Source organism: Kogia breviceps, chromosome 3 (genome assembly GCF_026419965.1).
Source record: "Kogia breviceps isolate mKogBre1 chromosome 3, mKogBre1 haplotype 1, whole genome shotgun sequence".
NCBI classification, from domain to species: Eukaryota; Metazoa; Chordata; class Mammalia; order Artiodactyla; family Physeteridae; genus Kogia; species Kogia breviceps.
This window is the reverse complement of record NC_081312.1, coordinates 34,155,799-34,171,112: the sequence shown is the minus strand read 5'-3', so window position 1 is coordinate 34,171,112 and position 15,314 is coordinate 34,155,799. Positions and strand designations below refer to the sequence as shown.

The window sequence follows — 15,314 nt, the reverse complement described above, 5'->3', positions numbered from 1 at the left end:
GGCCTCTTGGCCATGAGGCATGTGGGATCCTAGCTCCCTGACCAGGGATCAAACCCACACCCCCTGCATTGGAAGGCGAAGTCCTAACTACTGGACTGCCAGGGACATCCCACAGATTAATCTTGTGTACTTAAATAACTCTTAATTACACCTGAAATATGAACATTTAGGTTTATAAGAAAAGATAAATATGGTGCTTGCTAATTTTAAATAACAAACCACTTAGCTTTTATTTCTAAATGTGATTTCATTTATCCAAATGCAAGATTTTTGCATTTTGGGTGGGGTTGGGTGGGGAGAATGCTCATAGCAGAAGGTGAAGTACATCTGTGCCGTTTATTTGGGATTCTAGAGAAGTTTTGTCCTCATAAAAGAAATTTTGCATTTACATGAGAAATATGACTCAAATGAGGAGACAGTGTTCAAAATGGGTAATTTCTCTTGAAAGCAAGAAAAATTAGTAGTTAGGATTATTTTCCTATTGATGGAGTGAGAGATACAAAGCAGATGTTGTATATTTAAGCAAAAGAATAAAGCAAATCCCTCTTAGGAGGCTAAATAAGATTTAAGGTTTTCTGTTAGGATTTAATCCTTAATAAGACAGACTTACAGTGCGTGCTGCAATTTTTTAAAAATTGCTTTGTGTTAATGATGTCTGTGCTTCCTCTGTTATGCATTTTATAATCCTCATATTCATACTTTGAAACACTCTTAAAAGTATGAAATTTAACATTTCATTCCATAGTCAGTTTTATTTATTTATTTATTTATTTGGCGGCATTAGGTCTTTGTTGCTGTGCGCGGGCTTTCTATAGTTGCGGTGAGTGGGGGCTACTCTTTGTTGTGGTGTGCAGGCTTCTCATTGTGGTGGCTTCCCTTGTTGTGGAGCACGAGCTCTAGGTGCCCAGGCTTCAGTAGTTGCAGCATGCAGGCTCAGTAGTTGCAGCATGTGGGCCCTAGAGCACGCGGGCTTCAGTAGTTGCAGCGCGTGGGCTCTAGGTCACGCGGGCTTCAGTAGCTGTGGCACGCAGGCTTAGTTGCTCTGTGGCATGTGGGATCTTCCCGGACCAGGGAGCGAACCCGTGTCCCCTGCATTGGCAGGCAGATTCTTAACCACTGAGACTCTAGGGAAGTCCTTCCATAGTCACTTTTATTCTCTTCCAATTATTAAACACTACTTCTGAATGATTTCATAGCTTAGGAAGAAACTCATGTTTTTTTAAGTAGTATAACCTTGTATTTATTTTAACACCTTTATTGGAGTATAATTGCTTTACAATGGTGTGCTAGTTTCTGCCTTACAACAAAGTGAATTAGCTATACATGCACACACATCCCCATATCTAACCCCTCCTGCGTCTCCCCCCAACCCTCCCCATCCCACCCCCCCAGGTAGTCACAAAGCACTGAACTGATCTCCCTGTGCCATGCGGCCACCTCCCAATAGCTGTCTATTTTACATTTAGTAGTATATATAAGTTCATGTCACTCTCTCACTTCGTCCCAGCTTACCCTTCCGCCCCCGCCGTGTCCTCAAGTCCAGTCTCTACATCTGCGTCTTTATTCCTGTCCTGCCCCTAGGTTCTTTAGAACCTTTTTTTAGATTCCATATATATGTGTTAGCATATGATATTTGTTTTTCTCTCTGACTTACTTCACTCTGTATGACAGACTCTAGGTCCATCCACTTCACACAAATAACTCAGTTTCATTTCTTTTTATGGCTGAGTAATATTCCATTGTATATATGTGCCACATCTTCTTTATCCATTCATCTGTTGATGGACACTTAGGTTGTTTCCATGTCCTGGCTATTGTAAATAGAGCTGCAGTGAACATTGTAGTACATGATTCTTTTCGAATTATGGTTTTCTCAGGGTATAGGCCCAGTAGTGGGATTGCTGGGTCATATGGTAGTTCTATTTTTAGTTTTTTAAGGAACCTCCATACTGTTCTCCATAGTGGCTGTATCAATTTACATTCCCAGAAGCAGTGCAAGAGGGTTCCCTTTTCTCCACACCCTGTCCAGCATTTGTTGTTTGTAGATTTTCTGATGATGCCCATTCTAACTGGTGTGAGGTGATACCTCATTGTAGTTTGTTTTTTTTTTTTTTGTGGTACATGGACCTTTCACCGCTGTGGCCTCTCCCATTGCAGAGCACAGGCTCCGGACGCGCAGGCTCACTGGCCACAGCTCACGGGCCTAGCCACTCCGTGGCATGTGGGATCTTCCTGGACTGGGGCACGAACCCGCGTCCCCTGCATCGGCAGGCAGACTCTCAGCCACTGTGCCACCAGGGAAGCCCCTCATTGTAGTTTTGATTTACATTTCTCTAATGATTAGTGATGTTGAGCATTCTTTCATGTGTTTGTTGGCATTCTGTATATCTTCTATGGAGAAATGTCTATTTAGGTCTTCTGTCCATTTTTGGATGGGTTTTTTTTTGATATTGAGCTGCTTGTAAATAATGGAGATTAATCCTTTGTCAGTTGCTTCATTTGCAAATATTTTCTCCCATTCTGGGTTGTCTTTTCATCTTGTTTATGGTATCCTTTGCTGTGAAAAAGATTTTAAGTTTCATTAGGTGCCATTTGTTTATTTTTGTTTTTATTTCCATTTCTCTAGGAGGTGGGTCAAAAAGGATCTTGCTGTGATTTATGTCATAGAGTGTCCTGCCTATGATTTGCTCTAAGAGTTTTATAGTGTCTGGCCTTACATTTAAATCTTTAATCCATTTTGAGTTTATTTTTGTGTATGGTGTTAGGGAGTGTTCTAATTTCATTCTTTTACATGTAGCTGTCCAGTTTTCCCAGCACCACTTATTAAAAAGGCTGTCTTTTCTCCATTGTATACTCTTGCCTCCTTTACCAAAAATAAGGTGACCGTATGTGCATGTGTTTATCTCTGGGCTTTCTATCCTGTTCCATTGATCTATATTTCTGTTTTTGTGCCAGTACCATTCTGTCGTGATTACTGTAGCTTTGTAGTATAGTCTGAGGTCCAGCAGCCTGATTCCTCCAGCTCCATTTTTCGTTCTCAATATTGCTTTGGCTATTTGGGGTCTTTTGTGTTTCCATACAAATTGTGAAATTTTTTGTTCTGTGAAAAATACCATTGGTAGTTTGATAGGGATTGCATTGAGTGTGTAGATTGCTTTGGGTAGTATAGTCATTTTCACAATGTTGATTCTTCCAATCCAAGAAAATGGTATATCTCTCCATCTGTTGGTATTATCTTTAATTTCTTTCGTCAGTGTCTTATAGTTTTCTGCATACAGGTCTTTTGTCTCCTTAGGTAGGTTTATTCCTAGGTATTTTATTCTTTTTGTTGCAGTGGTAAATGGGAGTGTTTCCTTAATTTCTTTTTCAGATTTTTCATCATTAATGTATAGGAATGCAAGAGATTTCTGTGCATTAATTTTGCATCCTGCTACTTTACCAAATTCATTGATTAACTCTCATAGTTTTCTGGTGGCATCTTTAGGATTCTCTATGTATAGTGTCGTGTTGTCTGCAAACAGTGACAGCTTTACTTCTTCTTTTCCAATTTGGATTCCTTTTATTTCTTTTTCTTCTCTGATTGCTCTGGCTAAAACTTCCAAAACTATGTTGAATAATAGTGGTGAGAGTGGACAACCTTGTCTTGTTCCTGATCTTAGTGGAAATGGTTTCAGTTTTTCACCATTGAGGACAGTGTTGGCTCTGGGTTTGTCATATATGGCCTTTATCATGTTGAGGTAAGTTCCCTCTATGCCTACTTTCTGGAGAGTTTTTATCATAAATGGGTGTTGAATTTTGTTGAAAGCTTTTTATGCAGCTGTTGAGATGATCATATGGTTTTTCTCCTTCAGTTTTTTAATATGGTGTATCACATTGATTGATTTGCATTTATTGATGAATCCTTGCATTCCTGGGATAAACCCCACTTGATCATGGTGTATGATCCTTTTAATGTGCTGTTGGATCCTGTTTGCTAGTATTTTGTTGAGGATTTTTGCATCTATGTTCATCAGTGATATTGGCCTGTAGTTTTCTTTCTTTGTGACATCTTTGTCTGGTTTTTGTATCAGGGTGATGGTGGCCTCGTAGAATGAGTTTGGGAGTGTTCTTCCCTCTGCTTTGTTTTGGAAGAGTTTGAGAAGGATAGGTGTTAGCACTTCTCTAAATGTTTGATAGAATTCTCCTGTGAAGCCATCTGGTCCTGAGGTTTTGTTTGTTGGAAGATTTTTAATCACAGTCCCAATTTCAGTGCTTGTGATTGGTCTGTTTATATTTTCTATTTCTTCCTGGTTCAGTTCAGAAGGTGGTGCTTTTCTAAGAATTTGTCCATTTCTTCCAGGTTGTCTATTTTGTTGGCATAGAGTTGCTTGTAGTAATCTCTCATGGTCCTTTGTATTTCCGCAGTGTCAGTTGTTACTTCTCCTTTTTCATTTCTAATTTCTATTGATTTGAGTCTTCTCCCTTTTTTTTCTTGATGAGTCTGGCTAATGGTTTATCAATTTTGTTTATCTTCTCAAAGAACCAGCTTTTAGTTTTATTGATCTTTGCTATTGTTTTCTTTGTTTCTATTTCAGTTATTTCTGCTCTGATCTTTATGGTTTCTTTCCTTCTGCTAACTTTGGGTTTTGTTTGTCCTTCTTTCTCTCGTTCCTTTAGGTGTAAGATTAGATTGTTTGTTTGAAATTTTTCTTGTTTCTTGAGGGTAGGATTGTATTGCCATAAACTTCACTCTTATAACTTCTTTTGCTGCATCCCATAGGTTTTGGGTCATCGTGTTTTCATTGTCATTTGAAGAAACTCATTTCAGCCTGACTCTTTCTGGTCATCTGTTTGTGCCCAAACTCTTTCAGGCATAAGGGCAGCGCCAGGATACACCTGAGTTGGATTCTGCTGCTATGTGTTGTTACTTGGTGTGTCCTCTGGTATATGTCAAGGTGGATAATTAGAAGATAAGATTATATCATCATATCTTTTAGTTAAGGGCTATTTAGCGGGAAAATACTGTAAGAAACATATAAATCTTTGCTCTACAATAATTTTTTTAAATACTTATGGATTTATTTGGCTGCACCGGATCTTAGTTGTGGCATGTGGGATCTAGTTCCCTGACCAGGGATTGAACCCAGGCCCCCTGCATTGGGAGCATGGAGTCTTAACCAGTGGACCACCAGTGAAGTCCCTGATCTACAATAAATTCTGCTTTTATTTACACATGAATAGTGTCAATTGAAAGTTTCCTTTTAATTCCAGTATCTTTGTTGCACATATATTTAAAATATTTTCTTTATGTTTTTTAGGACTTTCTATGTCTTTCCCCACTGGAACTTATGAAGATGACTGCCCTTAGTTATCAAGGTGTCCATGAACTTTTGTGTGTGGTCAGCAGGGCCTGTGCCCCACAGATGCGAACGGTATGTATATATTTTAGAATTATGATTTGATTTTTATTTTGAAACGATTCTGTATCTCGTTTAAAATCTTTTGGGCGATGAGGCAAAAGCAAAAATGGAGATGAGCACCTCAAAAATACCAACCCTCACAGCATAGAGTTAGTCCTCTAATAAGAATATATGTAAGAGATGTGTGTAGTTTATAAGCTCATAGGAGACAGTTCCTAATTATGGCAATTAGAGGGTACTCGGGTTTTTTTTTTTCCTCTGTAGCTAGTACTGATATTTCAAAAGGTTATCTTTCTCTTTTATTTGTTTGGGTAGGATTTGTGAACCTGATGGTTAAAATATAATATACTGTTAATTTTAGAATGCTCCTGTCTCTGTAATACTAACTTTTATCATCATTACTTACTGTGCATCATAAAGTACACCTGTTGGACTTATACTCTCTTACTGATTGAATGAATAATACTTGAAAACTTATCCTCACTCCTGAGAAGAGTTAAAGTGTTTTGTAATAAGCCCTCATCAAGTTGTACTATTATTTCATACTTTCTGTCTCTTGACTTTAGCTTTTCAAAATGTAGGTTTAGTGCATGGTAGAAAATATCTTGTCTTCCCAGAATAAGAGTTGCCTAAAAGTCTGTCCGGTGTTTTGCAAATGTATTTGTTTATGTGGGTTGTAAATTACTTACCTTACTACCTTATATTGAAATTTGGTAACCACCAAGCAATAAGGTAGGGTCTAACTCTGTGAAGGCGGAAGGAAGGAATATTTGTGTCATTTGAAACTGAAAACAATGAACAAATTGAGTATTTTCTTTTGTTCAGATTTAGCTCATTATCTAAGGAAAATACATTAAAGGCAAAACAATCAGAAGGAGAATTAGAATTGGAGTTAGAGATGGGCAGTAGTCTTAGCTTTGTCGTTGATCCGGTATCTTTGAACAGCTCACTTTGTTTTATGGGAGAAGTTAGAGAGTTAAAATAGTATCTTATGATTCTGTGACGAGGTTCAAGTTAACTTGTCACTATTTTGAAGGTTGTAAATCACCAAGAGAACATTTTGGTTTGACATCTGTCATTCTATTTGGTCAATATCTATGGCATATTCCTAGTGAGATAATTAAGTAGGAGATTGTGGGTAGGAAATTCACCTTTAGTCTCCACTTCCATCACCACTTTCAGCTGCAATGTCACTACCATTCCAAATGCCAGTTCAAAGAGCCATCTTTCTCCTTCATTGTACATTACACTTGTAAAATTCTTTAGATTTGAATCCTGTCTTAAATATTGGCTTAGCCTTAGTTCATTCCCTCACAAAGCTTTTTTTGTTAATTTATTTATTCAGTCATTTATTCCTTCAACCAACATTTATCGAGTGCCAGCCACGGATCTGTCAAGTACTGGGGATATTATAGTGAAGACGACTGATAAATTTCCTGCCCTCATGTAGCTTACAGTCTAGTGGGAACAGTCAGACAGTAAACAAATAATTATACAAATGATTGGTTAATTGTAGTAACGATGAGTCCTATCAAAGAAAAGTACAAAGAGCTTAGAAACTGAATAACAGGGACATTACTTAGTTTAGGGGTCCTTAGGAAGGGTTCCCTCAAGGAAGTGATGCTTTAAGCTCAAACCTGAAGGATGAATAGGAGAGAGATGGACAACCGAGTTGGGAAGGGAGGGAGCAGGGAAGAGTTTGCAGGCACTGTGACTGGGAAATGCAAAGCCCCTGAGAAGAGCAGGAGGATAGTGCTTGTATGGTAAGAAAGTCGGGCCAGTGTGAATGAACGTAGCGGCAAGGAAGAGAGTGGCAAGAGATGAAGTTGGAATAGCAATCAGGGGTCAGGTCACTGGGGCCTGCAGACCATGTTAAGGATTTTGGACTTTATTCTGAAAGCAGTGACACATCCTCAAAGGGAGTAATCTAATATGTGTTTTTAAAAGCTCAGTCTTTAAACATAGACAAGTGATCGAAAAGGAACACGAAAATATTTGTGAAGACTAGTTAGGTATCTATGACTGTATTACAGAGAGATTGTGACATGGACTATTAGTGTGGTACTGATGCCAATGGTATAATGTCAGTTATCATGAGAGATACTTAGGAGGTAGAATGAATAGGATTTGGTGATGATTTGGCTGTGGGTGGTGGTGAGGTACAGGAAAATGTCAGAGATGGTTCCTTGATTTTGCTTTGAAAGATTGGGTGGTACCGTTTCCTGAGATGAGGAATATTGGAAGAGGATCAGGTTTGAGGGAGGCAGATCATGAATTCGTTAGTACCTGTTGAACTTTTGGTGCTTGTGAAACATTGAGGAGAGATGTGAAGTAGGCAGTTAAATATGTGGACTTTGAGCTTGAAGGAGAGGTCTGCACTAGAAGTGTGTACTGGGGAGTCATCGGCATGAACATGGTCGTCAAAGCCGTGAAAATGGGTGAGAGGTTGCCTAGAAGGTATGTACAGTAAGAATGTAAGTGTGCCCAAGACCAAGTCCCGCATCCAGCCAACATTTCAAGATCAGATTAGACAACGATGAGTCTAAGAAGCAGCCTCCAAGGTAAAAGAAAACTGGTGGTGTGTCATATCGCAGTGTCCCTCTTTGTCTCACTTATGTACATACTTTTATTTCTGAAGTCTTGTTCTGTTAGTTCATTTTAGTAGTTTTTTGAGTCACGAGATCTATTATTCTAGTAATTACATTTATAGTTGCAAAGGAAGTACTTTAATGTTAACAGGTTGGGCTGCCCTTACATGTCTGTAAAGTGTCCCCACGCCCACCTATGTTGCCTGATAGATTGTAGGCAATATTTAGGTATTTCTAAATCAGATGAAAGGCACACGCCTTTTACTGTAGCTTTTCTAGTTATTTTATGTTCCTGAATGTAGCCTTTAAAAAACTCTGTGGCAATCCATGGTTTAACTGATCTAAGAACTCAATTGGTGAGATTAGACAAGAGTGGGCACATTTATGTCTCATACGTATTAATATACTGGTCTTCCTACGCCCTCATACGAGCAGAAGAGCCTTGGATTTGAGACCTAGACTTATTAAATTGTAAATTTTAGGTGGGTAGAAACTAGGTCTGTTTGGGTTACCACTCTATTCCTGGAGCTTATCATAGTATATGGCATGCAGTTGGCAATTAATTCATATTTTTTGAATGAATGAAGGAATGAAAGATTTCAGTTCTGTGGCTTGACTTCAGTTTTGGGCAACTTAATATGATAGTAACTTTTAATGTTAGAGATTGCAGAGAGGCAAATGATTTTACACATTGCTGGTGGGTATGTAATCATGTTAACCACATCTGCAAAGACCCTTTTTCCAAATAAGGTAATATTCACAGGTTCCAAGGATTTGATGTGGCTGTCTTTTGGGAGGCCATTTCTTAGTCTACCCCATCCACCTTCAAGCTGTTCTTCGCAAAGCAACCTCGGTTTGAGATGGTAGCTTGGCCATGTCACTCCCTGTTGCTCTCAGCCTACACGCCACACTTCAGCAACGCTCTTCCTGATTCGGCCCCTGCTTATTTCTCCAGCCTCATTGCTTGCCACACCATGACCTTGCACCTTCTTTCAGCCGTTCTAAATGAACTCTTTTTGTTTTTTGTAGTTTTTGTGAGTTTCCATTTCCTTTCTTTCTTGGTTCTTGACCTTTCTTCGTACATTCTTGTCTCTTTGGCAGGAACATGCACATTCCCTTTGCCTGTCTAACAGTCATTTCAGGTTTTAGCTCAGACATCCAGATCTCCCTTGAAGCCTTCCTATATCACAAAATCCAGATCAGGTATACTCTTTCCAGGTCTCCACTTGCCCTGTCACAGTATCTCTTATTTAAGTGTATGGTAATTGCTTAGTTTCTAGTCCTAATTTCATAGTCCCTAGTTGGCTATAAGTACTGTGGGGCAGGGGCTCTGTGTTTTATATCAGAGCCCCCAAATCTAGCACAGTCCCCAGCACAGAGTAAACAGTTGTTGAATAAATAAATAGTAGAAGAAAAAAAAGGGGATTGGGGTTCCAACTGCTAGAATTTGGGTTTGGAGTTGACTTATGTTTTTGAATAAATATGGAGGTTGAAAATAACTTAATCTTTTCTTTGTTCAGGCTTATGAGATAAAGACACAGCGGTCTGCTGCTCCATCACCAGCATTTTTATCTACAACCCTCTCTGCTTTAGATGAAGCCCTGCATGGTGGTGTAGCTTGTGGATCCCTCACAGAGGTAAAAAAGAAACTTTCCAAACCTTCTTCCATTGACCTAGAACCTTCAGAGCCAGGGGAAAAAGGTTAATTAAAAACATAAATTATTTTGGGAATATTTATCTAAATTAAATTATAAGTACCTCAAGGGCATTGTTCTCCACTCAGTCCCTAGTACAATTCTAGTACAGTACATCAAAAGGAAGATGGTCCAAAAAATCCTTGCTGACTGACTGAAATCTGCTTGGGTTGCTGTTTCTTTGAATTAGAAAGTGATGAATATTATGAAATAATATGAAACAATTTGGGGGAATTAGAAAAGGATCACTATTTAGTGTATTAGGAAGGAAAATTTGAAATTTTATTAACACGTGGGCAAATTATAATATTAAACTGAAGTAAGCTATTTTCACTTCCTGTTAAAGATAAAATTTGGTTCTAGGAAGTAATAGGTTGTTGTATTAGTTATATATTGTTGCATAACAAATTACCCCCAAACTAAGTGGCTTAAACAACAATAAACATTGATTTCCATTTCGTTGGGAGTGGCTTAGCTCAGTGATATTGGAGAAGGATGCAAGGGAGCAGGTTGGTACTGGTTGTTGGTGGGAGGTCACGATTTCTCCCCAGAGGGCTCTCCACAGGTTGCTTGAGTCTCCTCATGACACGATGTCTGACTCCCTCAGGCAAGATGGAAATGGCTATTCCTTTGATGATTTAGCTTTGGAAGTTATACACCATCACTTCTGCCACTTTCTCTTCTTTAGAGGCTGGTAATTAAGTCCAGCCCACATTCAAGGAAAGGGAAATTAGACTCTACCTTTTGAAAGAAGTGTCAAGAATTTGAGGGTATTTTAAAACCACAACAGTTCTTTTCCTTGAAAACTGCATTCATGTGCTTACTGGTCCTCATGTGGTGACTCCGTAGACTATGTTTACCAGTACACTCCTGAGGGACTTCTTGCCTCAGAGTTCTAGGCGAATAGATGCTTGAAACAAACTTTTAACAAGAGTAGATGCTTATATTCTGATAGGCATAAATTTAACTGTAGATATTTTCCCTTGAAAATAGGGGACCTGTTTTAGATAGTATACATTATTTTATTTCTGGTCTTCCAAGAAAGATTTTTTTTATAAAGTTTTTAAAAAAATTTTTATTTATTTTATTTTTAGCTGTATTGGGTCTTCGTTGCTGCACGCGGGCTTTTCTCTCGTGACGAGTGGGAGCTACTTTTTGTTGCGGTGCACAGGCGTCTCATTGCGGTGGCTTCTCTTGTTGTGGAGTACGGGCTCTAGGCACGCGGGCTTCAGTAGTTGTGGCACACGAGCTCAGTAGTTATGGCTCGTGGACTGAGCAGTTGTAGCGTGGGCTCTAGAGTGCAGGCACAGTAGTTGTGGCGCACAGGCTTAGTTGCTCTGCGGCATATGGGATCTTCCCAGACCAGGGCTTGAACCTGTGTACCCTGAATTGGCAGGTGGATTCTTAACCACTGTGCCACCAGGGAAGCCCACCAAGAAAGATTTTAAAATGTGTGTAGATGCCTATCAGATAGTGGGTAAGTGAACGAAAAAGTGAATTAACCTTTAATAGAAATTAGAATGTGCTGTTGCAGGGCACTGCCACCAGATGGTGACAGAATCCTATCTTACATAATCTTTTTGTGATCTAGTTGGACCTTTGTTGAAATAGGTTTTTTTTTTTTTAAAAAAGAGGCTTTATAGTAATTGTGATCCACAGTTATAAACTTACTTATTTAAATAGCAAAACTTCGGGAAGATTAACCAACAAATACTTTTTTATTTTTTAAGTTTTGGAATAGTTTTCAATACTTTTTCAGGTAGCATTTATCAATTCTTTCTGAATCCAAGAGATAGTTACAAGCCATTAGATGTTTTTTCATCATCTGATTGGCTGACATGGAATATAAATACCCTGATTGCTTATTAGAGGCAAGTTCTCTACTTTCTGTTTCAGCTGCAGGTAGCCTCTGCAGTCTTTTTGGGATTTTCAGCTGAGTACAGGGAGTATTTGTTGACCTTGTATTAAAAAAAATTTAATATCTATCTTATATATACAAGATTAAATACTTCCTGCATGTGTAAGTTATGAACATTTATGAGCCTGTGACCCAATATAAAATGCAGAACAATACCAAAATCATTGAAACCAACTGTGGGCTCCTCCTTGATCCCATCTCTGGCCTTCTGTTGGGAGGTAACTTCCATCCTGAATTTCCACCATTGCTATACTTTTTTTTTTAATTGAACTATAGTTGATTTACAATATTATATTAGTGTCAGGTGTACAGCACAGTGATTCTACCATTGCTATACTTTTTTCCCCCAATGGTTACCAATACCTATAGTTTTCCTTTATCACCCATATACATAGGAAAGGAAGGATTTTATTTAGTTTTACTTATTTTTGAGCTCTATTAAACCATATATTGGTGATTAAATCATATCATATCTCTTCTATGAATTGATTTTTCCACTTAATATTATTTTCTAAGATTTATCCATGTTGCAAGTAGCAAGAGTATAATTCACTTTCACTTCTGTGTCATACTCCATTTTGAAAATATGGCCACAGTTTATTTATCCCTTCTCCTGTGAGTGAACATTTGGGTTGTTTCCAAATATTAGCAGTTTGCTGCTAATATAAACAAGTCCTGTGAAAACTGTTATACATGTCTCCTGGATCACATGTACAGGTATTTCTCTAGGGCAGAGATTGGCAAACTACTGCCCAATGATGAAATCCAGCCAGCTGCCTGTTTTTTTATAAATAAAGTTTTATTGTAATACAACCATGTTTATTTGTTTACATTTTGTCTGTGGCTGTTTTTGAGATACAAGGAAGAGTTGCGTTACTTGTGACAGAGACCTCATGGTTTGCAAAGCCTAAAATATTTACTAGCTGGCTTCTGTCTAGGGTATCTACATTGGAATGATTTGCTGGTTATTATAGAGTATGCACATAGGTAACTTTGCAGAATCAGGACAAATTGTTTTCCAGAGTGGTTGTATCTGTTTACATTCCTATGAGTAATGTGCACGAATACCTCTTACTCCATGTCTTCTTGCCTTGGTATTTTCTGACTTCTCAGTTTCTGCCCATCTTTGTGATCTTACTTTTCATTTTCCTGATTACTAATGAGCTGGAATATCTTTTTATAAATTATTCAGCTATTTAAAAAAATAATTTTATTTTATTTTTTTATATAGCAGGTTCTTATTAGTCATCCATTTTATACACATCAGTGTATACATGTCAATCCCAGTCTCCCAATTCATCACACCACGATCCCCACCCCCTGCCACATTCCCGCCTTGGTGTCCATACGTTTGTTCTCTACATCTGTGTCTCTGTTTCTGTCCTGCAAACCAGTTCATCTGTACCATTTTTCTAGGTTCCACATATATGCGTAAATATACGATATTTGTTTTTTGCTTTCTGACACACTTCACTCTGTGAGACAGTCTCTAGATCCATCCATGTCTCTCCAAATGACCCAATTTCGTTCCTTTTTATGGCTGAGTAATATTCCATTGTATATATGTACCACATCTTCTTTACCCATTTGTCTGTTGATGGGCATTTAGGGTGCTTCCATGAACTGGCTATTGTAAATAGTGCTGCAGTGAACATTGGGGTGCATGTGTCTTTTTGAATTATGGTTTTCTCTGGGTATATGCCCAGTAGTGGGAATGCTGGGTCATGGTAATTCTATATTTAGTTTTTTAGGGAACCTCCATACTGTTCTCCATAGTGACTGTATCAATTTACATTCCCACAAACAGTGCAAGAGGGTTCCCTTTTCTCCACACCCTCTCCAGCATTTGTTGTTTGTAGATTTTCTGATGGTTCACATTTTAACTGGTGTGAGGTGATAAATCATTGCAGTTTTGATTTGCATTTCCCTAATGATTAGTGATGTTGAGCAGCTTTTCATGTGCTTCTTGGCCATCTGTATGTTTTCTTTGGAGAAATGTCTATTTAGGTCTTCTGCCCATTTTTGGATTGGCTTGTCTGTTTTTTACTATCGAGCTGCATTAGCTGTTTAAATATTTTGGAGATTAATCCTTTGTCCATTGGTTCACTGCAAATATTTTCTCCCATTCTGAGGGTTGTCTTTTCGTCCTGTTCATGCTTTCTGTTGCTGTGCAAAAGCTTTTAAATTTCATTAGGTCTCATTTGTTTGTTTTTGTTTTTATTTCCATTACTCTAGGAGGTGGATCAAAAAAGATCTTGCTGTGATTTATGTCAAAGAGTATTCTTCCTATGTCTTCCTCTAAGACTTTTATAGTGCCCAGCCTTACATTTAGGTCTTTAATCCATTTTGAGTTTATTGTTGAGTATGGTGTTAGGGAGTGTTCTAATTTCATTCTTTTACCTGTAGCTGTCCAGTTTTCCCAGCACAACTTATTGAAGAGACTGTCTTTTCTCCATTGTATATCCTTGCCTCCTTTGTCATAGATTAGTGGACCATAGGTGCTTAGGTTTACCTCTGGGCTTTCTATCCTGTTTCATTGATTTGTATTTCTGTTTTTGTACCAGTACCATGTTGTCTTGATTCCTGTAGCTTTGTAGTATAGTCTGAAGTCAGGAAGTCTGATTCCTCCAGCTCCGTTTTTTCCCCTCAAGACTGCTTTGGCTATTCGGGGTCTTTTGTGTCTCCATACAAATTTTTAGATTTTTTGTTCTAGTTCTGTAAAATATGCCACTGATAATATGATAGGGATTGCATTGAATCTGTAGATTGCTTTGGGTAGTATAGTCATTTTCACAACTTTGATTCTTCCAATCCAAGAACATGATATATCTCTCCATCTGTTTATGTCATCTTTGATTTCTTTCATCAGTGTCTTATAGTTTTCTGAGTACAGGTCTTTTACCTCCTTAGGTAGGTTTATTCCTAGGTATTTTATTCTTTTTGTTGCAATGGTAAATGGGAGTGTTTCCTTAATTTCTCTTTCTGATCTTTCACTGTTAGAGTATAGGAATGCAAGAGATTTCTGTGCATTAATTTTGTATCCTGCAACTTTACCAGATGGATTGATTAGCTCTAGTAGTTTTCTGGTGGCATCTTTAGAATTCTCTATGTATAGTATCATGTCATCTGCAAACAGTGACAGTTTTACTTCTTCTTTTCCAATTTGTATTCCTTTTATTTCTTTTTCTTCTTCAATTGCCATGGCTAGGACTTCCAAAACTATGTTGAATAACAGTGGTGAGAGTGGACATCCTTGTCTTGTTCCTGATCTTAGAGGAAATGCTTTCAATTTTTCACCATTGAAAATGATGTTTGCTGTGGGTTTGTCATACATGGCCTTTATTATGTTGAGGTAGGTTCCCTCTATGTCCACTTCCTGGAGAGATTTTATCATAAATGGGTGTTGAATTTTGTGGAAAGCTTTCTCTGCATCTATTGAGATGATCATATGGTTTTTATTCTTCAATTTGCTGATATGGTGTATCACACTGATTGATTTGCGTATACTGAAGAATCCTTGCATCCCTGGGATAAATCCCACTTGATCATGGTGTACGATCCTTTCAATGTGTTGTTGGATTCTGTTTGCTAGTATTTTGTTGAGGATTTTTGCATCTATATTCATCAGTGATACTGGTCTGTAATTTTCTTTTTTCGTAGCATCTTTGTCTATTTTTGGTATCAGAGTGATGGTGGCCTCATAGAATGAGTTTGG

General features: G+C 38.1%; 1 protein-coding gene across 3 annotated transcripts in view; it reads left to right on the top strand.

Moving 5' to 3' along the window:
• The window catches only part of RAD51B (RAD51 paralog B), a 735,153-nt gene that overhangs the window by 3,325 nt on the left and 716,514 nt on the right, over positions 1–15,314 (top strand). For 2 of the 3 annotated variants that reach the window (XM_067028294.1, XM_067028293.1), the window contains exons 3-4: positions 5,298–5,411; positions 9,508–9,624. In XM_067028294.1, the coding sequence (XP_066884395.1) occupies positions 5,298–5,411; positions 9,508–9,624 (231 nt within the window). Of the gene's footprint in view, positions 1–789; positions 821–5,297; positions 5,412–9,507; positions 9,625–15,314 lie in introns of those variants that run through there. The other variant, XM_067028295.1, reaches the window with a different exon arrangement.